General features: G+C 48.8%; 1 protein-coding gene and 1 gene segment (V, D, J or C); both read right to left on the bottom strand.

Moving 5' to 3' along the window:
• Positions 1-180: 180 nt before the first annotated feature.
• LOC118795980 (ran-binding protein 3-like) lies at positions 181-17,006 on the bottom strand. 3 transcript variants are annotated; one of them, XM_036554802.1, is made up of 17 exons: positions 16,945-17,006; positions 9,792-9,847; positions 9,655-9,691; positions 9,447-9,533; positions 7,173-7,244; positions 6,829-6,894; positions 6,317-6,409; positions 6,063-6,181; positions 4,775-4,888; positions 3,955-4,058; positions 3,749-3,824; positions 3,554-3,653; positions 3,158-3,282; positions 2,868-2,988; positions 1,867-2,009; positions 1,347-1,536; positions 181-588 (listed from the first exon to the last, which is right to left on the bottom strand). In XM_036554802.1, the coding sequence occupies exons 1-17, from the start codon at positions 16,964-16,966 to the stop codon at positions 545-547; spliced, it is 1,569 nt and encodes a 522-aa protein (XP_036410695.1). In that variant the 5' UTR covers positions 16,967-17,006; the 3' UTR covers positions 181-544. The 3 variants fall into 3 exon arrangements, with proteins under 3 accessions (XP_036410695.1, XP_036410694.1, XP_036410696.1); XM_036554801.1 differs by having other exon boundaries at positions 6,317-6,421; XM_036554803.1 differs by lacking the exon at positions 4,775-4,888 and having other exon boundaries at positions 6,317-6,421.
• A 2,401-nt stretch (positions 17,007-19,407) lies between these two features.
• Positions 19,408-21,814, bottom strand: LOC118795442. The segment is given in 3 exon segments: positions 19,408-19,727; positions 21,399-21,620; positions 21,775-21,814. Coding segments are annotated over 3 exon segments (582 nt in total).
• Between the last annotated feature and the right edge of the window lie 395 nt (positions 21,815-22,209).

Here is a 22,209-nt window from a genome sequence, read left to right on the forward strand (position 1 = left end):
AACTATTGACCAGGTTGACTACATACTTTCTAAACACAACAAGAGAGGGAGAGGAGACAGAAGGAGAGAGGAGACGGAGAGGGAGGAGACAGAGAGAGGGAGAGTAGAGAGCGTGCTTTTCCGGAAGTGACTGTCCCCAGAGGACTGGCAGTCTGAAGGAACGAGTAAAAAGGTCCCGTGTTTTTTTTTTTTTTTTTTTTAAACTGTCTTAAAATGTGCCACACCTTAAATGGGAGGGGATGGAGACCCCTTCCTACTCATCAATATGATGAGCATTCGAGTCCCAGACCAAGCTGAAAAAAAAAGATTTGTAGTTTTGCAGTCAAGAAAAAAAGTCAAAAAAGAAAAAAATGCTCCAGGTTGACTGACTGCAGAGGAAAGCTGCAACAGAGCTGACTGACACCTTCACAGGGTCCTTCCTGGAGCAGGACACCGTTCCCAATTCCTATTTATCCAATGCCAGGCTGGTCTGGGGTGTCCACGGAGATGCCTGCACACAAAGAACAGCAGTATCCCGGCGGCAGGCGCCTGAAGGTAGGGGCCGCTATGTGCTCCCAGCGTGTTGGGGATCTCCACTCTCCGACAGACCTGGTGAAAGAAATCACATAACATTACTTTACTTAACTGGCATTTAGACGCTCTTATCCAGAGTAACTTACATCAATTACAGGTTTTTACAATATTATCCATTTATACAGCTGGATATTTACTGAGGCAACTGTGGGTTAAGTATCTTGCCGAAGGGTACAGCAGCAGTGCCCCAGGTGGGAATCAAACCATCAACCTTTCAGCGAAGAGTCCTGCTCCATAACCGCTATGCTACACTGCCTTCCCTGGACAAAATTACCCATCAAAACACCAAATTAAGAATCTACAGGAGTGGCTGAGCCACCCACAACAGTGACTGCTGACTACACCGCTGAGGCTAAGCTCCAGGAAGGCTGGAGGTCCTGAACGCTCTGCACTTTCTGTGTGGCAGTCAGGCACACAGACAGACCTTCCATCAGGAAGACAGAAGAACCTCTGCTGCACCCTCCCTGCTGGCCCTGACCCTGAGCACTGTTTCAGACAGCCGGGGCTGGAGACTGACACATGGAGAGTGCTGAGCACTGAGCGCGCGGACTGGAGACTGACACAGGGAGAGTGCTGAGCACGCGGGCCGGAGACTGACACACGGAGAGTGCTGAACACTGAGCGCGCGGGCCGGAGACTGACACAGGGAGAGTGCTGAACACTGAGCGCTCGGGCCGGAGACTGACACAGGGAGAGTGCTGAGCACGCGGGCCGGAGACTGACACAGGGAGAGTGCTGAACTCTGAGCACGCGGGTGGGAGAGCTGCAGTTACCGCTGGCGGGGCCGGAGCCCGACGTGGGGGCGATGACGTTGTCCTCGTCGCTGTCCTCCTCGTTGGACTGGGGCACCTCAGCCTGCGGGGGCGTGGCCTTGGTCTCCGCCTCCTGCTCGGCGCGGCTGCGCAGGGCCAGGATACGGTGGTGCAGCGCGGCAGACAGCTGGCCCGTGTCTTTCGAGCTCGCCTGCAGGGGGCGACACACCAGGAACGGTGAGCAAACGCTGCTGGCCTGGGCTACGCTGTGCAAACGCCCGCACACATCTGCCCATCTGTTTGTCTGACTGGGTCATCATGCCTTTTCTTGGCAGTTATTCTGCTGCAAGTCCTGTTTGATGGAAACGTGTTCCTGAGAGCCTAAAATTATTCCAGGCCAAAAACAGTTCACACAGTTAAACCTAACTGATGTGCAGTGCTCAGAGTACCATGTCATTAATCAGACACCATAGGACACCAGTAGGAATAAGAGGCAGTATGCAGGGCAGGCTGGGAAACGCGGTCCTACACGGCAGCGTACCGATATGAGGAAGACCTTGACGCCCTGGTCCTCGGTGTCCATGGCGGTGATGCGGATGCTCTTCTCGCTGGCCTTGTCGATCTGCATCTGGGCCCACAGCTTGGTGTTGAGGATCAACCTCAGGCTGCCCTGCGTCCGCATCACTGTGGGCCCGAGACACATCACAGCGTTACACTCTCACTGTGTTACACCCTCACAGCGTTACACTCTCACAGCGTTACACTCTCACTGTGTTACACCCTCACAGCGTTACACTCTCACAGCGTTACACTCTCACTGTGTTACACCCCCACAGCGTTACACTCTCACTGTGTTACACCCTCACTGTGTTACACCCTCACTGTGTTACACCCTCACAGCGTTACACCCCCACTGTGTCACACCCTCACAGCGTTACACTCTCACTGTGTTACACCCTCACAGCGTTACACTCTCACTGTGTTACACCCTCACTGTGTTACACCCCCACAGCGTTACACTCTCACTGTGTTACACCCCCACAGCGTTACACTCTCACTGTGTTACACCCTCACTGTGTTACACTCTCACTGTGTTACACCCTCACTGTATCACACACTAACAGCATTACACTCCCATAGCTCCCATGCTGATGCTAAACTCCAGGAAGGCTGGAGGACTGAGGCTCTGAATTGTCTGCACTTTCTGTATGGCAGTCAGGAACACAGTCAGACCTTCCAACACTTACAGCGTTACACACTAACAGCATTACACTCCCATAGCTTTACACCCTCACTGTGTTACACCCTCACTGTGTTACATGCTTGGCCACATCTTACATGGCCAAGAAAGCATTCCACTTTTTTTCTATGAGTCTACGGTGCCCCCAGCTGGTGACTGGATCCCGGGACCTTGGCCCCATCGTGACAGGAGCAGCAGGGTGACAGAATGCCACGCAGTGAAATCTGCCCCCTGCACCCCGCCCGCCTCGCCCGCCCGTACCGCCCGCCCGCCCGCCCGTACCGCTCGGAGCGCACGCTCACCCAGTCTGGACTGCAGCGTGCCGTCGTCCGTGGACGCCATGTCGTTCAGCCTCAGCAGCCCCCGGCCCCTCTCCACCCACGACTGCGACGTCTTATCAAACACAAACAGTTTGCACTGGATCTGAGGGGACACAACACGTGCACGTTTCACCAGTGAGCAAGAGAAAAAACAGAACAAAAAACGCACAAAGTGGGCATCAGGCACAACAGAAGACGAACAGCCTGAAGGTCATTCTCAGCCGAGCTGTGAGAAGCCATCTGCAGGGGGAGACAGAGAGCTGCTTTCCTACCTGCAGGACGTTGCTCTCCGACTCCTCTCCGGTGACGACCTCCACCTTCTCTAACAAGCACTTCTTGGCCGTGGCTTTGGTGTAGGCTGCTGCCGACTCCTCCAGGGACTCCATCACGCTGTTGGCTGTGAGGAGACGCACCAATGCAGTGAGAAACACAGGGTCAGAGACACAGAGTCAGAAACAGTCATCAACAGAGTCAGAGATTCTGTACTCCAGACTAAAGTATTTTCAGCTCTTGCATCAGCTGTTCACAAATGCACCCAAAACTGACTTTTCCCCTCACGTGACTCAGGGGCAGGATGAGAGGATGTCTTTGCCATCCGTAGCCCTGCTCTGATTAATGCTTCTACATGATGCATTAAAATCCCTCTGACGGTGGCGGCGGGACCCTACCCTTCTCGGGAGTGGCCTCCTGTGAGGAGGGCTGTGACGTGGTCACTGCCGGGGTCTCCCCCACCTCATCTGCTGACGAGTCGCACGATTTTGGGGGACTCTGGAAGCAAGAGACAAAACAAGGCAGCTCATTTCTGCTGCATCTCTGCAGCAGCAACCTGCAGCCGCATCCGCACGCTACAGACCCCCACTCACCAGTACTCGCTCCGACATATTCTGCCCAAACACGAACTTCGCCCCCGAGTCACAGCTGTTTGCGGCGTTCTGCAAGCTGAGAGACAACAGAAGGGGCTCTAAAGGAATGTTTTTTTTATTCTCCTTTAAAAGAAAGCTGTATCTTTGCCAAAGAGAAGAGAGGCTGTAAAAAGAGTCCAGAAAAGCTCTCTCCTCAGATACAGTACCTGGGGGCGCTGATGTACTGTAGAAAATAATTCGTTCCTCCTGACTGCGATTCTGAGACCTGACAGCCATCTTTACACTCTGAGGGCGCAGTGCTGTCGTCCACCTGGAGAGAGAACAGTGTGTGGTCAGGCCTGCGGCTCCAACAGCCCTGACCACAAAAACCATCTTCCATTAAGCTCTGTGGGACTTTTTAAGAATAAAGGTAGGACATTTTAAGGTTATTTTTGTGAAAAGTGCACTACTTTGAAGATGCAATAGCTGGGGGACAAACTTTGGAGAAAATTACTTTGATAAATGTTGTGAGTGGATGGTCACAAATGCAGAGCATTGGGCGATCTTTGGTGGCATTGGACGAAATTAATCTGCAACCCAGCAAGCTGGATAAACTCTTGTCGACACACTGAAACTGTTAGACATGACAGTATATCACATCATGCAACAGAGTTCATGTGAAAGATGTCATTTGCTTAGTGTGAAAGAAAAACCTAAGAGTTAATATCTTCCGTGACAGTGACACACCTTAATCACTTTGAACGACTCAATGATGGAAATAATTTTCAAGCATTTTCAAGGACATGGAAACCAAATTTAAAATGGATTGATGCTTTGCAGAAAATAAAACCGGGAAGCCGGATACACTTCCCACAGTGCAAACCTGACATACAGAAATATTTTAGTGTGATGAGAACGTAACTTGGTCTCCATGTCCCGGGATACGTGCCAAACACAGCTGAACGTTTCTGTAACTTAGCCACCATTACCGGAGATACATGCTAAACAGCGCTAAATGTTTCTGTAACTTGGCCTGTTTCCCATCACCTTAGCTCTTTCTTTGATGTTCTGCCCGAACACAAACGAGCTGCCAACAGCCGAGTCCCTGGAGTCCAGAATCCCCCTCCCCTCTCTGCTCGCCTCCTCTCCCTGCTGCCCGCTCTACACACAGAGATACACACACACAAACACACAGATACACACACACGCACGCACACAGACACACACACAGTCACACAGACACAGACACACAGATACACACACACGCACACACAGACACACACACACACACACAGATACACACACAAACACAGATACACACACACGCACGCACACAGACACACACGCACACAGATACACACAAACGCACGCACACAGACACACACAAACACACAGATACACACACACGCACACACAGACGCACACACACACACACAGATACACACACAAACACACACACACGCGTGCGCGCACACGCACACACACGCACACAGACGCACACACACGCACACGCACACGTACACACACAGACAGACACAAAAATAGCTTTCTAAATGTAGAAATGTTTATATCATTTCAAAGTACTAAGAAGCATGCTGGCAGGCTAGTTTATCTGTAAATGCCTCCAAGTGGCTAAGTGGCTTCTAAGCAGGGGCAGCTAGCCAGCCAGGTATTAGCTTCCTCTCCAGGTGGCTACTCAGCCATTAGCCGAGAGCGCAGACATCGAGCCAGCTACACTGCACACAACTAGCCAGCCTGACAGAGTATACTGACTGATTACATGATACGAAAATGCACACAGCAACGGTGGATATTCATTACTGCCCTCTGGGCAATCCACAGGTTTGGAAAGTTTCAGCCAAAATTGCTCATGTTGGAAAGGATGAGAAAAGCTAAATTATTGAGCTGGACTCTGTATTTGGTCGATTCTGGCAAACTGCGGTGCAGAACGTAAGAATAAACAGTGCTAAACTCTTTGCCTATAGTAGCGCGGTCTGGTATGAAAACTCGTACAAAATGCAGATGAATTTGTGTTCTTTAACTGCAGAAGCCACAAACAAGCACAGTCAAAATAAGACTCTTCTGTTATTATTGTTCTGTTTTTCTGTGTACTGGAATCACTGGATACTACTGATATCACATTAAAATCACAGCTTACTGTCACCTGTGTATGCGGCACAGTAAAGGGGCCATCAGGGTATACTGTACTTTTAGACCCGGCCATTATTGGTTAAAATCTATTTGTATATGTTTATGTGTATAAATAGACCGTTTAGGATAAAGGCATGCAAACCGTGCCACGCTTGTCCTAACGCTGTTCACTCTCGGCACTCACCGCAGACGCGGCTGTCTCCACGGCCACGGGCTCTGAATTCTCCCGGTTGTTCTGGGGGACCGGCTGCTCCTCTAAGATGTCCGAGGCCTTGCTCACTCCGTTGGTCCCACTGCTGGAGTCTGGAATCGTCATGACAACAGTGCATATTTACACAAACGAAGGGAAGCTCTGGCACTTTCATAATGAATACCGTACATTTTAATGTGCAAATATCAGGACGTTAACAGGGCATTTACTGGGCGGGGTTTACTCACTGGGCTGAGCGGGGGCCTTGGGCGGGGGGGGCTGGAGCATGGCGGGGCGGAGCACGCTGCGCTGCTGCTCCTTGGGCTTCTGGCTGGGGACCCCTGGAACACAGCCTGCTAATGGATTGGATCTGAAACAGGGGCGACCCCCTCGCCCCGCCCACCCCCACAGGCCCCGTCCTGACATCATCACTATCCAGCGAAAGACAGACCTCTCACTCTCTCCCCTCAGAGAGCATGCCGAGGAACCCCACTCATGTCATTCACTCTCCCATGTCAAACTGTGTATAACTGGATCAGTGGTTCCAAACAACTACTGATGAAAAAAGCAGGGCTTAGTTTCAATATTTGTTCTTTGAGTATCTACATCCCTGCACTTCCTAGTGTTACAAGTAGATGCCTTCCACAAGCTAGATTTCACGGTCAGAAACCTAAACGTAGTTAGCTAGCCAGCTACCTGCTCCTGCTGTGGGATGCCCCACAAACGCCCTGAAACAGAGGAGAGGAACAGAGACACTCACCTGCACTGGGCGCCTGACCGTGGATCAGGGTAGGAGGCTTCAGGCGAAAGCCAACAATCTTCTCCTCTGTAAAGACAGGAGGGCAGAGAGTGACTTTCACTTATTTTCTCTGTATCTGGGGCACATACAGAAAAGAGCAACACACAGAAGAGGATCTGGGGGCACCACAGACACTTCCAGCAAGCAGAAGTGATTCAACATTAGAGAACCTTTCCGAACATTACACAATGCTGCTTCATAACAGTTCCCTAGTATGGCCAAATACATGTTCCAGGGCAGTACACATCCGAAGGCACACAAACACCCCAGCCTTACAGATCAGAGTAACAGTGCAGCAGCCTCACCAGGTTCTGAGTCCGAGTTTCCGGTCGGAGACTGACAGAAACTGGAAGGCATGAAAACATTGTTCTTGGAAACTGGAGGAAGAGGAAAGCATGACACACAGTCAGTTTAAGCCATAAATGCATTCATGCACTACCCTAGGAAAAGCCACTCTGTCGCTGGACACACCAAACCAGCCATTTTCCCTGGATAGAATTACAGCTCTTTCCCTCCAAGTCTAACAAGTTCAATTACAACAGCTCACAAGTAATTTCAGGTTAAGCACTTGGTTAAGGCAAATTTCTATATTTCATCTGCGTAATGGAGAAATTTACAATGAAGCAAGCAAAACAAAATGATTCTTTTAATATGCATGCAAATGTACTCTCTGGTCTGTGTGAGCAGCCGACCAACAGCCTGTTGGAAATTAGTTCAGAAATCCACAGAACTGACTGAAGCCCTGTGGGGATTTTACAGTAGAGCTGCTGACAGAGTGATAACAGCACCTTTTCACAGTCTCTCAGTGTGATTCAGCCCTGTGGTGCACCAGCTTCCCATGGTTACAGGATATTTCAAAACACTTTCAGACACAAATCAAAATAAGTTTTGAAGTAAATGTAAAATGTATTGCTTTAAAAACGTATTTATATTCACTCCCATACTGATTGTGTCCGTGTTGTATTGCACTGTAGCTGTACTGATTGCAATGAGAGGAGCTGGATTTCAGCTGTAGGGTCTAAGCTCCTGCGGGGTAAGCGTGTTCTCTCCTCCATTTCCCAATCAGTCAGTTCGAAATGATCGTGATAAAAGTAGAACAAAGCGGACAGCTGTGCACGTGCTCTATACTCCGATACTCCACTGCAGCACGCTGTGGTTCTGCACAGTGCGAATGCAGCACGCTGTGGCTCAGCACGCTGTGGCTCTGCACGCTGTGGCTCAGCACGCTGTGGCTCTGCACAGTGCGAATGCAGCACGCTGTGGCTCTGCACAGTGCGAATGCAGCACGCTGTGGCTCAGCACGCTGTGGCTCTGCACAGTGCGAATGCAGCACGCTGTGGCTCAGCACGCTGTGGCTCTGCACAGTGCGAATGCAGCACGCTGTGGCTCTGCACAGTGCGAATGCAGCACGCTGTGGCTCAGCACGCTGTGGCTCTGCACAGTGCGAATGCAGCACGCTGTGGCTCAGCACAGTGCGAATGCAGCACGCTGTGGCTCAGCACGCTGTGGCTCTGCACAGTGCGAATGCAGCACGCTGTGGCTCAGCACGCTGTGGCTCTGCAGTGCGAATGCAGCACGCTGTGGCTCAGCACGCTGTGGCTCTGCACGCTGTGGCTCAGCACGCTGTGGCTCTGCACGCTGTGGCTCAGCACGCTGTGGCTCTGCACAGTGCGAATGCAGCACGCTGTGGCTCAGCACGCTGTGGCTCAGCACAGTGCGAATGCAGCACGCTGTGGCTCAGCACGCTGTGGCTCTGCACAGTGCGAATGCAGCACGCTGTGGCTCAGCACGCTGTGGCTCTGCACAGTGCGAATGCAGCACGCTGTGGCTCTGCACGCTGTGGCTCAGCACGCTGTGGCTCTGCACGCTGTGGCTCTGCACGCTGTGGCTCTGCACAGTGCGAATGCAGCACACTGTGGCTCAGCACAGTGCGAATGCAGCACGCTGTGGCTCTGCACAGTGCGAATGCAGCACGCTGTGGCTCAGCACGCTGTGGCTCAGCACAGTGCGAATGCAGCACGCTGTGGCTCAGCACGCTGTGGCTCAGCACGCTGTGGCTCTGCACAGTGCGAATGCAGCACGCTGTGGCTCAGCACGCTGTGGCTCTGCACAGTGCGAATGCAGCACGCTGTGGCTCTGCACAGTGCGAATGCAGCACGCTGTGGCTCAGCACGCTGTGGCTCTGCACAGTGCGAATGCAGCACGCTGTGGCTCAGCACGCTGTGGCTCAGCACGCTGTGGCTCTGCACAGTGCGAATGCAGCACGCTGTGGCTCAGCACGCTGTGGCTCTGCACAGTGCGAATGCAGCACGCTGTGGCTCTGCATCTTATCAGCAAGCACATATAATCCAGGCAGGGTGACCGGCTCGGCCTACACCAGCACTCCCTGAGATCCACACCTCAAACCTACTAAACAGACCACATTCAGCTATGTAATAACACTCAATAACGTTCAAATAAACCCATCTGTGTGCATGACAGGCAAGGATGTGGATCTACAGGCACAGTACTGCCTCATTCTCCCCGCATCCCAGCGGTGAGTGCGCAGGCTGGACCAGGCAGGGGGATGCAGCTCTTACCAGAGTGTGAGGGCGGGAACTGCGTTAGGGACGACGTCCTCTCCCGCTTCACAGGGGGACAGTAGCACAGGTCTTCCTTGTCTGAATCTGAAAGGGTCAGGGAGGCATTTTTGGTGAGTGGATCAGAGGACATGAAAAGTGGACACAACCTCTAACAGCTGAGTCTAAACAGATGCCCTGCAGGCCAATGGGAGGCCTGGGTGCTCACCTTCTCCATCCTCAGCGCTCGAGCCATCAGCTGACCTCTGTCACACACAGAACGGAGCAAAACGACATGTTAGGAGACTATCAGCACGTCAGATTCACAGAGCCTAACCGCAGAGGAAAATAAGCTGCAGGCCTTACCTTTGGAGCCTTCTCTTTCTGAAAGACAAACACCGGCGGGGCTATGGCTGCCTTCTCTGGAAAACACAGGGGAAACATGGCCCATCAGAGGAGGCTTCCTGAGACACAGCCTGAGAGGAGAGCCACACCCCCCAGCTTCTGATCTTTCCCTTACATCTCAGCTTTCTATAACAGGGTGACCATACGTCCTCTTTTTCCCGGACATGTCCTGTTTTTGGGACGCATGTTTTAGGTCCCACAAAAAGCTTTTTCCACACACCCTTTCTTATGGACACTAACCTTCACTCTAACAGCAATAACACATCCTTTTCAACCAACAAATTTAAGAGAGCATGTCCCCCCCCCCCCCATAACAAATTTATGTTATTATTATTTTTTTTTTAAATGTGCGTGCATGCACACACACACACGCACACGCTTTAACCCTTGCTTAAACCGATTACTCAATGTTAGGGAAAAATCAACTGAACAGGGGCCTGAGGCAACATTTCCAACAGGGTTAATGTATGGCAACAGATCCAGTCAGCACAGAGGGGTGTGACACAAGCGAACCAGGCCAGGGTCTGGTTCCAGTGCAAACAGGCCTCTCTGAGAGTAAACACTGCCCCCAAACGCCTACAGCAAGAGCGCATTAATCACGCCTCAGGCTATAACTGGAATCAGGTCATAAGACCGCACTCATTCATCACACAGACCTCGGCCACTCAACCTGACGACAGCTTTTAAATGGTGATGTCAGCCTCCAAAATAAACAGGCGCGCTATATTTCGCACCCTTGCGTATTTCTACTGGATTGCTTATTCAGTTCACTACAGTGCTTGCACAACCCACCCCTCTCTGTCCATTTCTGCTACCTCTGATAGTAAACAGCCTGTGGACCGCTCGACAGGGTAGTTACATCACAACAACACAGATACACGTTTCATTATTTCAGAGCTCCGCAGCATTACCCTGCAGCTGGTAAGAGCAGGAGCAGCTTCCATGATACAGTTTTACCAGTTTAGCGATACCGAGTTCTGCTTGGCTAAATCAGACAAGTCGCCATCTTGACTCAGGGCCCCTGGTGTTGCTCTGGGAGAGAGTAAAAGGCAGTGTATCTGAAGGGATCTGACATGTATAAACCCCCCTGTAACAGCACCGTGTTTGGATTGTGCTTTTTCATTCCCAATAAACATAATAATTACTGTCACTGCAAGAGGACGACCAAGCCAGGATATGATCTTATTAAATCCTGCCTCCCCAAAGGATTGAGCCAGACTAGAATATCATAAACTAACTTCATTACAAATAAGTGTGTAGAAGCACAGTGCTACAGCCAAAACAACTGAGCTTAAACAGTTAAAAGGCAAAATAAACAGCACTGGTAGCTTTCTAACATGGTAAAATACTAATAAAACCCACAACAAACCTGTATGTCATGATTCTACTTCATTAATGAAACTGTCACTTAAGTCAAACAAAATTAAGTAACTTGGATGACTAGCTACTAAGCTAGCAAGCTAGCTAGCTACTTCTCAGGTACAAGCTATCAGTTTTTCAATTACTTCTGCTCTGTACGTTCTCCTATAGCTGACAGAACAGAGGAAGTAGTGCCCAGCAAGGAAAACATACCAGTCAAGGTAGCTGACAGAACGTGATAAATTTGTTAAGAAAAGCATTTCACTGTAAAGTAAAATTGTTCACTGAGCCTTTTTAGAGAACAACCCGTGGATCTCACCCCAAACCCCAGCCTTCTCCCTGACCCAAATCCAGACCCGACAGACTGCAGACAGACACAATTCAATTAAGCAATCGAACCACACGGCTGCTAGCCGCACTTCACACATCTGCGGTTTTTAATCACAATCACTGTGCCGCACACAGCACTCATGCTGCTTATGAGGATTCAGCTCATTAGAGGGGGGAGGGGCTGCGCCGTCCCGGAGCAGGACGGACCGGACAGGGTCCTGTCCCGCAGGCAGAGTGAGGCGTGCCCTCAGGCCTCTCTGGGCACCAGGACGCTCAGGGCTTTGAACAGAAACATTTTCCTTTAGTAATGACCACAGTACACCAATGACAATTTACTGGCCAATGGCTGGAAACTGATGGAAACGACTTCATTTAAATGCCATTTGTGCTTTTTCCCTCTTTACACAGCCTTCAGCACTGAGGAGAGATGCATGCAGCACTCGGATACACTAACACAGTCAGATACGCAATCTCTGCTATATTCTGCAGAGTAAGTCACACAGCGTACTACCACACAGTGGGCTCTCACTGGAGGCTCATTTCCTGTTCATCCAAACGACTCTCCAGTGCCTGAGAGTGGTGACACCAGCAACCCCTGCCAACATACCTACCTCTATTCCTGCCCGAGCTTAAGCTGCTGTCATTATTGCCTGATGACGTGGCTGAGATCGAACCCGGGCCGTAACGCTCAGCTTGCGCTAAAAGTGAGTGCTTTAACCCCTGAGCTACTCAGAAGCCTCAGAATCTCCTCAACTTCTCAGTCAACATACTTTCTAAGGATGGGTAACTGGCTAGTGTGCTGTCAGTCTGACTCACTGTTGTGGAACTAACACATGCTTCTCTGGTTTAACCTTACTGTCTGATACTGAGCGGAGGGCAGATTTCCCCACCATGAAATTCACTGAGCTCCTCTGTCCTCCAGCGGACAGGCACTGCATCAGATGATCTCTCAAAGGAGGGATTCATGTGCAGCTGAGTGCCGCAACAAACGCTGACAGTCAGAAGAGAAACCTTCCTGTGAGCGAGCAGCTTTAAGGCCTGTAGGCCTGCCCCCACTGGGAGAGAGAGCTGCTGTCAGGACGACACTGGCCTGTTACTGCATGCATGCCCTGTGGGTTCGAAACTATAAAGCCGGATTGTGTGCCTGACTGTTGGGAAAAAACACAGCGCAGACCACAGATGCAAACGTCTGGGCTGTCTGACTCAAAAACAGCGACTCTGTTCACGCTGGACCTCACTTTACATGCACGGTGAGCTCACAGTTACACATCTTACCCATTACTGAAGCTACTTTTTAAAAAAAATCAGCATCAGCTGTACCATTGTGCAACATGTTGTTGTCAATGCAATCTCAGATATGAAGCAAGCGAGTCTGTAGGTCACATGGCAAGAACAAGACCAACTCCCAAGCATTCACTGTAAACAGAAGAAAACTGCTGTACTTAGACACTCACACAGAGAGATGGCGCCACACCTTAAACAAACCTGCGCCTATGCGAATGAACCAAAGCAGACGATTCAGCTCAGCCTGTGTGTTTTCAGCACTGCTGACACAACAATCTCAAACAGCATTTTAAAAAAATGACCCCCATTTCATTACATTACATTATTTAGCAGATTCTTTTACTCAGAGTGAATAAGTGCATCACTATGCTAAGAGTAGTTATCACAAAGTAATAACTTACTAGTATAACATAGTGTAAGTGCTAAGCTAGTGTAGAGTGCTTTTGAAATTAGGGATAGATAGGCAGATAGAGAGGAAGGTAGGCTAGAGATACAGCCTGAAAAGATGAGTTTTAAGTTCTCTCTTGAAGGCGCTCAGGGAGCCTGTTGTCCGAATCTCGGCAGGAAGCTCATTCCACCACCCCATTTCTTACACCAGTTAAACAACTGTTATGTTAGACAGCTCTCAAGCTCTTATTCAGCACCTCTCACTTTACATTGCAAAACACTTCAACTTTGAATAGCTCAGAATTCAAAAACTTCAGTTCTACACATGAGCAGAAACCAAATGCAAAACACAGCATAACCGCTGACAGGAAGCATTTTGAGATGTCCAAATAACCCTTCCTAAATAGCTCCAGGTGCTTCAGTATTAGCAGAGATGCCTTTAATCACATTAGATTTCAGGCAGCGTAAGCTTCTTACAGAAGTCTAGGGCAGCTCTGAGACACTGCCTTCTACACACGCACCTGTGCCGCCAGCACAATCTCCACGGTAACAGTGATGCCAGAGCTGGCAGAAACGTCAAACAGAGACAGGGAGGGTACGTCAGACACCCCCATCAGGACGGCGTGGCAGTGGGGAGGGCTATGCACCATGTCACTCAGTTACAGGCCTGAGGTTCCAGGAACCAGCGAGCTGAAAGTGAGCTTACAAACTGGGCCTTTCCTTTAAAAAGCCTGCACTCACTTCAGGACACACATTATTCTCTTTTAATGCAACTACAATGGCCACGCAAGCAGCTGTTTGTTTGGGGGGGGAAATAACATCTGGTTGCTCGTAATATAAAGATTAACCTCGAAGAGAAACAATCACGTTACTGTAGTGTAAAAATGCATTGGATTAGACACCCCCTCATGGAAAAAAAAAAAAAAGTTTACCCTCTCATAACTACCCTTCACTTGGTTATCATTTGAATAAGCATTCAGTTTAATGACTTGTTGACATTTTTTTTTATTATTTCCAGACAGACCAGAACTAACCCAGCTCCAACTGTGGCCTTACAACTAATGGTAACAAGCTGTAGCTGACCCTATTGTGCTTCTTACTATGTGAAGTGATGTGAGGACAGCTTTAGTATCTCAGGGCAGGGGCGTGTTCAGACCCAGTGCGTACGGAGTCACCCACTCCTGCCATCCTTTCTCTTTCCCAGCTCTACACACCAGCCAGCTGCTGCCACCTTTCAGCGGATGACTGTTAGCGGTGTGGTCACAACAGCGCTTTGAACTGAGATAATGAATGCATATTTTCACACTCAATCAGTACACAGGAGGTGCTTCTCAATGGATAAAGGGTCAATAGGTATCGTGCCATGCTGCCCCCTGGAGGCAGAGGCAGTCTGTGCACCATGATCTCAGTGAAGTGCACGGCTGTCACAGAAAATTGGCGAGACTGGCGTAATCAGTCAGGCCCGAAACGGCGGGTTAGCAAGGCTAACTTTCAGAAGCCCGATCACAGAGGACACGCTATGCTGGTGCATTCCTCCTCTGCCGCCCACACACAGACAGTAACAAACGCTGACCTGATGCGCTTCACAGGCCTGTGAGGCTACACACAGACAGTAACAAACGCTGACCTGATGCGCTTCACAGGCCTGTGAGGCTACACACAGACAGTAACAAACGCTGACTGATGTGCTTCACAGGCCTGTGAGGCTGTACACAGACAGTAATAAACACTGACTGATGTGCTTCACGGTGAATATCTAATGCTGCTATGTGCACAGCAGGGCAAGGAAATTAACTGTTTTCCATTCAAAATTCACAATAAGGATCATTTCCCAAAATAAAACCAACAGGATCGCTGGACACGTTTAGGCTCTGATGAGATGAAGATCAGGGTGCAGAATTGGGGCAGTTCAGTACACCCATACACCTGACACTCACACTGACTGTATATGCTGCTGTCTATCCTCACACACACTGCCCTGCAATCTGTGCACTCAGGAAGCAGTAAATCAGAAAATCAGCAGCATGGCCACAACAGTGGCAGCACCAGGGACGGAACGGCTTTACGTGCCAGGTAGCCTGCTGGGTTATTTGTCACGCTTATTCAGCAACTGCGTGTACTTCCTATTAACATATGCAATCACACAATTTGTGAAATGCATACATTTACGTTTTTTTATATAAAGGGAAATCATGGGATACATTTTAGGTTAAGTGGAAACAAGTAGCGAACATCAGCTCTTATCTGCATTTATCCTGTAATCACAAACAAAGGATTTTCTACGTCCTGACTCCATGCTCTTTAAGGACGGCGAAACAGCTAACGTCAGCTGATCAACTCACGCGTTAACAACAGGTTAGCATTACTGTACACCGGCCAATGTAGCCAACTTCCCACCTGTCATCTTAAATCAAATCCAGACGCCAAAATGTCATATTGAGATGAATGCGCCCATCACTACGATAGCATACCTGCTTGCGAGGCTGCTTCATGTCACGTTAGCTACCTACCTAACATTAACCAACCTAACCTGCTCCGAACACGCTCTCCAGACAAGGCAGGGCGGAGGACGAATTTGGTTTAGAAAACAGCAGGACCGCTACAGCCGGTGCAGACTGCTGACCTTTAGAGCCACAGTGGCTAGCAAGACTAGCATCTTTTCTGTGACTTAGCTCCCGTATCACACCAAGATCGCTTCAGCCAGCACGCTAGTGTGATTTGCTTATTTGACGACAGTTAAGATAGCTAGCCACAGCTAACTCAATTATTCTGATGTGTTAATCGCAAATTAACAGTAGCGAGTCAGTTCAGTAGCTGACGTTAGCGAGTACCAGTCACTTCACTCGTTTACAATATACCTGCAACATAGCTGCGATTTCAGAGCTAACGCACCGTTAATTTGATTTCACAGTTAATCATGTTAATCGCTTGATTTGGCTCTACTGGGTGAAGGACGACATCAATAGTTTGCCCTGACCAAACAAAGCTAACCTTGCTCCGCTAATGTAAATCCGATCTGGTCTGCGCTGGCCTTAGCTAGTGTTACTGGTGGGTGGGTTCACTTCACCACAGCTAGCTAACGTTGGGTACATTTGGCCTGAGTCTACCACAGGAAAAGATAGGTTAGCTAGTAGCCTACCCAGCTAGGATGGGACTCGCACTGTCTGAATGAGCGTGATTAACGTTAGCTGGATACGTACAGCTCTAACAGTCACTGTACCACTGTAGATAAATGTAGTCCGGTTAGCTAAAGTTAGCAACGCGGCGTCTCTCCGGCTAAAAACAGCCGCCGTGCCGCTTAGCGTGCTAGCCTGTGAACTGCTCCCCTGCTTAGCCTAGCGCCCCCCCCGACTGAGTCCCCTGCCTTCCCCTCTCTGGAGATTAGCGAGCCGGCTAGTTAGCTAGAAAGGCCGGGAAACTGGGCTAGCGCGCCCCCTCTATGGAGATTGGCTAGCCGACTAGCTCGCTGTGAAGGCCGGGAAACTGGGCTAGCGCGCCCCTCTCTGGAGATTACCTAGCCGGCTAGCAAGAAAGGCCGGGAAACTGGGCTGGCTAGCTAACACAGGTTAGCTACAACCCCTATTTTGTGTATTTCACAACCCAACACCCCAACCCGTGTTGAGTTAAAGGGGCTACCTATAAACTCCAGACACACCTCTTCTGAAGTTCTCCCACTACACTCGCCTGCCCTTTGCATGTTTTTAACCCCCCTTCGCTGGCCTTGTTTTCTTTTTTCCTCTCCGCTGCCTCTTACCTTCGTTCACAAGGTCCGCCATTTTGCTTGCTCGCGCACACCCACAAGCCCCCGCGCGCTGCGAAAGCGCCTTGTTCGTGAGCTGCAGCCGGAGGGGAGCGCTGCAGCCGGAGGGGGGCGCTGCAGCCGGAGAGGGGCGCTGCAGCCGGAGGGGGGAGCTGCAGCCGGAGAGGGGCGCTGCAGCCGGAGGGGGGCGCTGCAGCCGGAGGGGAGCGCTGCAGCCGGAGGGGTGAGCTGCAGCCGGAGAGGGGAGCTGCAGCCGGAGGGGGGCGCTGCAGCCGGAGGGGTGAGCTGCAGCCGGAGGGGTGAGCTGCAGCCGGAGGGGGGCGCTGCAGCCGGAGAGGGGAGCTGCAGCCGGAGGGGGGCGCTGCAGCCGGAGAGGGGCGCTGCAGCCGGAGGGGTGAGCTGCAGCCGGAGGGGTGAGCTGCAGCCGGAGAGGGGAGCTGCAGCCGGAGGGGGGCGCTGCAGCCGGAGGGGTGAGCTGCAGCCGGAGGGGTGAGCTGCAGCCGGAGAGGGGAGCTGCAGCCGGAGGGGGGCGCTGCAGCCGGAGGGGGGCGCTGCAGCCGGAGAGGGGCGCTGCAGCCGGAGAGGGGCGCTGCAGCGTCTACCAATGCACCACTACCGTGGCCTGTCATTTACACGTTACAACGCATGACACGTATTTTAATAAAACACAGTCACGAATATTTGTGCACTATTTATATAGTTATGACTAAACAGGCCAATGAACAGTATATGCATAGAAAAATGAGGATTGTTACGAAAATATATTCAAATACCATGGCGATGATAAATGAACATAATGACATCAATTAAAGTGGATGGGGGTTGGCAAAAAGGAAAAATATTGTAAAAAAAACATGACATTTATCTGCCACTTGATGACTGCCACTAGATGGCGCAGTGTACAAACAGAACAGAACTGTCGTCCCACAGATGGCCCTGCACCCACTGAACCGAAGGGACAGCACTCTCGCAGTTTAGGCTACTCACGGGAATAAGTAGCTTGGCTTCACTATGGTATTGCCTTTGTAAATAGCAAATTTTCTTTCATCCTTTTATATCGGCATCTCCTAAAACGTGCTACTCTATAAACTGAAACCATTGCTTTCCGTGTGGTAGTACGATCGCCGGGTTCCACATGTAGCCTACGCGTTGTATTTAGACTTAAACTGTATTCTAAGATGAAACAGAAAAAGTATATGATTTTACTTATGTGTATCAGGAACTCTTAAACATGAAACATGTAGATGTACAGAACTGACATCGTACGCCATCTGGCGGAGACAATGGGAAAACGCGGAGGGTCGCAGACTTGAACGTGTGGCTCTGTGGAGCAGGTCTCCGGCCGGGTGCTGAGAGACCAGTGCACGGGTGCACCTGTTGGTTCATCTTCAGGCAGTGATCTCCGATCAGTTTTGTGAGCCTTATAAGATGTGTGCATATATCAAATTTTACCCACCATAAATGTTCTAGATTTTCAATATATATGACTTGACATATTTCTTTACTTATTACAAACGGAGTTTTGCAATAACATGCATACTGTGAGTGAAAAAAAGTGTATTTTGACCTTTTGGAACAAGCCAACATCGCTCCGCACAGCGTAAATGTGATGAATCTCGTGTGTTTCTCAGTTTAGAAAGGGTCTCCTATTTCGGCCCAATACATCATTTGTTTGATTTTGACATCCCAGTTCCAGGGCGCTGTAGACTCAAGACCTTTATGACAGACAGTCCAAATCTCAATGACTAAAATTCCTTTTGTTATTTATTCTAGTTCACCTAATACGGACAGCGTGTGGAAGGCCGATTTATTAGCACGATGGATCTGACCTTCAAGATTTGCAGACGTCTTGACACATGATGTAGGAAGGGCTGATAAAAATTGTATGACATATGCAAAAACGTAGCTATTAGGCTATGTCATTATATAGGCTATTAACCGCATGATAACCGCATGTTTCCAGTCACCTGCTTTGTATTTTCGATGGAAATAATTAAAATGCAACATTTAGTAGTAATTGATATCAGTATTACTTTTTCGAACTTGATTGATACGAAAGCTGCTAATATGATAATGAAAAGCTGTGATTGTTATCTTAATGGCGAAGATGAACTTTCAGGTAAAATAAACTTACTGTAAAGCTAAATAAAACCTCTCTATGTATGTATGTATGTATGTATGTATGTATCTACCTATCTATCAGTCTATCTATCTATCTCAGACAAACACACACATTTGCGTTTATAGTTTAATTTTTATTAAAACCATATAAAGCTCATAGGTGTCTAGCACAAAGTAAAATTCCCCAAGTAAGCATTAAACACTGCGTCATGTGTGATTCTTAAGCTACATGTTTTGTTTCAGATTTAAAAGCGCGAGATAAGCGTGGGAGCTCTGAAATAAAGACAGTGAACTCTACAACAAAACCGCAGTCTGACTGATTTTTTAAACGTAAGCTTATATTCCACAGTCAGACTTTCTTATTGCTTCGCTCGATGACTTAGCGCCAGCGGACACTTTGCATATGAAGACGTGATCGCTTTCCCATTGCGAGCCCGGCAGGGTCAGCAGGCTGGTGAAATGGAAGCTTTTGTCAGCCTGCTGCGTAGCGGGGCTGGTGTGCACTCCATCGCCCACCGGATTCCCGTTATCCGTCCAGGAGACTTCAGCGAAAGCCTCAGACATCTTGACCAGACACACCAGGGAGGCTTTTCCGGTGGCCAGCTCCGCAGGTGATGGAGGGAGAAGAGTCAGGGAGGGAGGAGGGAGCGAAGCATCTGAGAAAGATCAATGTATAAACATTAATATTCATAGCGTTATAATGAAAGGAATTACTGAGTTCAATGTTGCAGTAAAACTGTGCTTTGTAATGCAGATTGAGACTTTATGATGGGAATGAGGAGTAAGTTTGCAGAAGAGTAGTAAGTAACCTGCGATTTAGCATGAAGGCTTTGCTCTAACATGATTTTACCATTAGTCAATTTGATTGTTTCAAATGTGCTGTTACACACAAATTTAAATATGTTTCAGAGGTGAAAATTCGTCATATGTGCTCAAAATTAATTGAGTTTCAAAAAATGGTGTAACCATATAAATTATTGTTTTGACCAGGATAAAAATGTATATAGCAATAATGATTTAAACAGCTGTAATAAATAAAAGTATAAAAAAAAGTAGCTCAGCTCTTCTGAGTGGTTCGTCATTAACTGTCACTTGGCTATATTCTTTTTTTCATTCCCTCTAGAAACAAAGTTTAAAATATAAATGAATAAATGTAAAATATAAATGATCTGAATTTACATGAAAGTTTGTAAGATATGGTACAAACTGATTGTACATACATATGCATTTTTCTTTAGTGCTCACAGGACATTTGGACCAGGGAAAGATAAGTCAAGTGAAATAAAGTATCAGAAAATCTAGCAAAAATATAAGAAACATATGAATGTGAAAATATGAATTGAAAATGTATTACAAATGTAGATCCAAAGACACAGTGCAATAAAAGCAAAGATACTGTACTCACCCGTGACAATGAGCTTGGTGCCTGGGCCGAAGACCACAGTGAGGCAGCTCTTGTTCGTACCCGTACAAAAACTCATCGCGTAATTGAAAAGGGGATGGGGCAGTTCACCAACACTCCCATTGGACCTTCTCTCCAGAGCATCATTAATCAATCCCAGAATCCTGAGGTATCTGATGGCGGTGGAGCGCTTAAATGCTTCCCAGCTGTGTTGTGAACAGGCTAAGGTCCTGGGACAGTGCTAGGCCTGCAGTGGTTTGCCTCAGAGTCCAGCGTCTCCTGCAGCTGGACTGTAGACTCCACCTGGATGCGGTGCCACACGGTTTCCGCCATGGTTGTTTAGTCAGAATTTGGCCATTTTACACATCCAGACTTTTCCTCCATCAGCATCCTGCCATCACCCCCAGGGGGTCCCCACAAGTAAAAACCTCTAGTGTTTTCCATCAGCCAAATCTGGAGCAAAAAAACAACAACCAAAAAACAGAGATGAACTCAACAAGTTTCTCAAAAAATGAATTACAGACCAGTGCTCTGTGGATCAAAGACTAAAGAAGTCCTGAATCTGAAATCTACAAGAGCTGTGAGTCAGAATATTGGGGAAACTGCTGCCAAACCATGTGAAGCTGTGTGATCAATTCACATCAATTTCATATCTAAAAAACAGCAAATAAAGTGATATGTCTAAAATCAGATGTTTAAAAAAGTGTATTGACATGAGTTCATTCATTTCTCATTTTGCTGAGGAGTAAATGTATTCCTCTCTGAGAGAGGAAATGAGGGAGTCCTGCGTGGGGTTTTTGTCACTGCCTGAATCACTGTGATACAAGAGCACTAGCGCTTTGATCATGTGCTTTGCAGTAATACATGGCCGAATCTCCCAGCTGCATGCTGCTCACGATTAACTGACAGTCTCTTGGACCCTTACATTTGGACGTGAATCTTTCGGAGGAGAACCCAGAGCCGTAGGAAACAGAGGATTTTCCGTCTCCGAAATACAGCACAAACTGCGGCTGGCTCCCAGGGACCTGGCGGTACCAGCGGATCCAGCTGTCTGCTGTGCCGCTGTTGCAGTCGATGGTGGCCGCTTGGCCGAGTGACACCATCAGAGACGAAGGATTCTGTGTCACCTTCGTCACACACCCAACACCTGAAGTGGAGGACAAACCAAGAAATTTCATCCTCAAGAAATATTCAGAAAACAAAGATGTAGTATTTTTTTCACCCAGGTTGATTGATGGATGGATGGATTGAAATATGCTGTAGTGTTGTTATGGTTTTTGATAATAAACATCAGTTCTTACCGGAGAGAGCAGTGATGAGAGCGAAGAGTATCTGCAGCATGTTGGCAGCGTCGGGTGTATCTGTCCAGCTGCGGGGGCAATAGAGGTGGGTAGAGTGTGAGGACAGGCTGGCAGCACCCAGTTATAAGAGGCCATTGAGGAAGTCTGAGAGGGAGGAGCCTCAGCCTTTTGGCCAATCACAGCCGCATGCTGATGATTAGTGGGAAAGGGTGACTTTGTGCTAAGCCAGTCACAGCTGTACACAACCCTTTAGAACAGCTGAGTGACAGAGCTGAGGCTGTGGGCTTCTCTGGAGTATGAGGTTTGCTCCTGTCAGTTTTATCTAGCCCTTATATTCAAAATGGAAAGTTTCAAACCATCAACAGCAGCAAATTATGTGTACATTCTGAGTACGAGCTAATGCTGTTGAGGTATAGAAATGATAGAGAATTGTAA

Source organism: Megalops cyprinoides, chromosome 20, assembly GCF_013368585.1.
Source record: "Megalops cyprinoides isolate fMegCyp1 chromosome 20, fMegCyp1.pri, whole genome shotgun sequence".
NCBI classification, from domain to species: domain Eukaryota; kingdom Metazoa; phylum Chordata; class Actinopteri; order Elopiformes; family Megalopidae; genus Megalops; species Megalops cyprinoides.

What these genes read in the sequence shown, in the direction of transcription:
- LOC118795980 (XM_036554801.1), bottom strand. Translation starts at nt 16,966, where the DNA reads ATGGCGGACCTTGTGAACGAAG. An exon ending in GGCGGACCTTGTGAACGAAG is followed by an intron (nt 9,848 to 16,944) that starts GTAAGAGGCAGC and finishes TGTGTTTTCCAG; the next exon opens with AGAAGGCAGCCATAGCCCCG. An exon ending in ATATGTCGGAGCGAGTACTG is followed by an intron (nt 3,654 to 3,748) that starts GTGAGTGGGGGT and finishes TCTTGCTTCCAG; the next exon opens with AGTCCCCCAAAATCGTGCGA.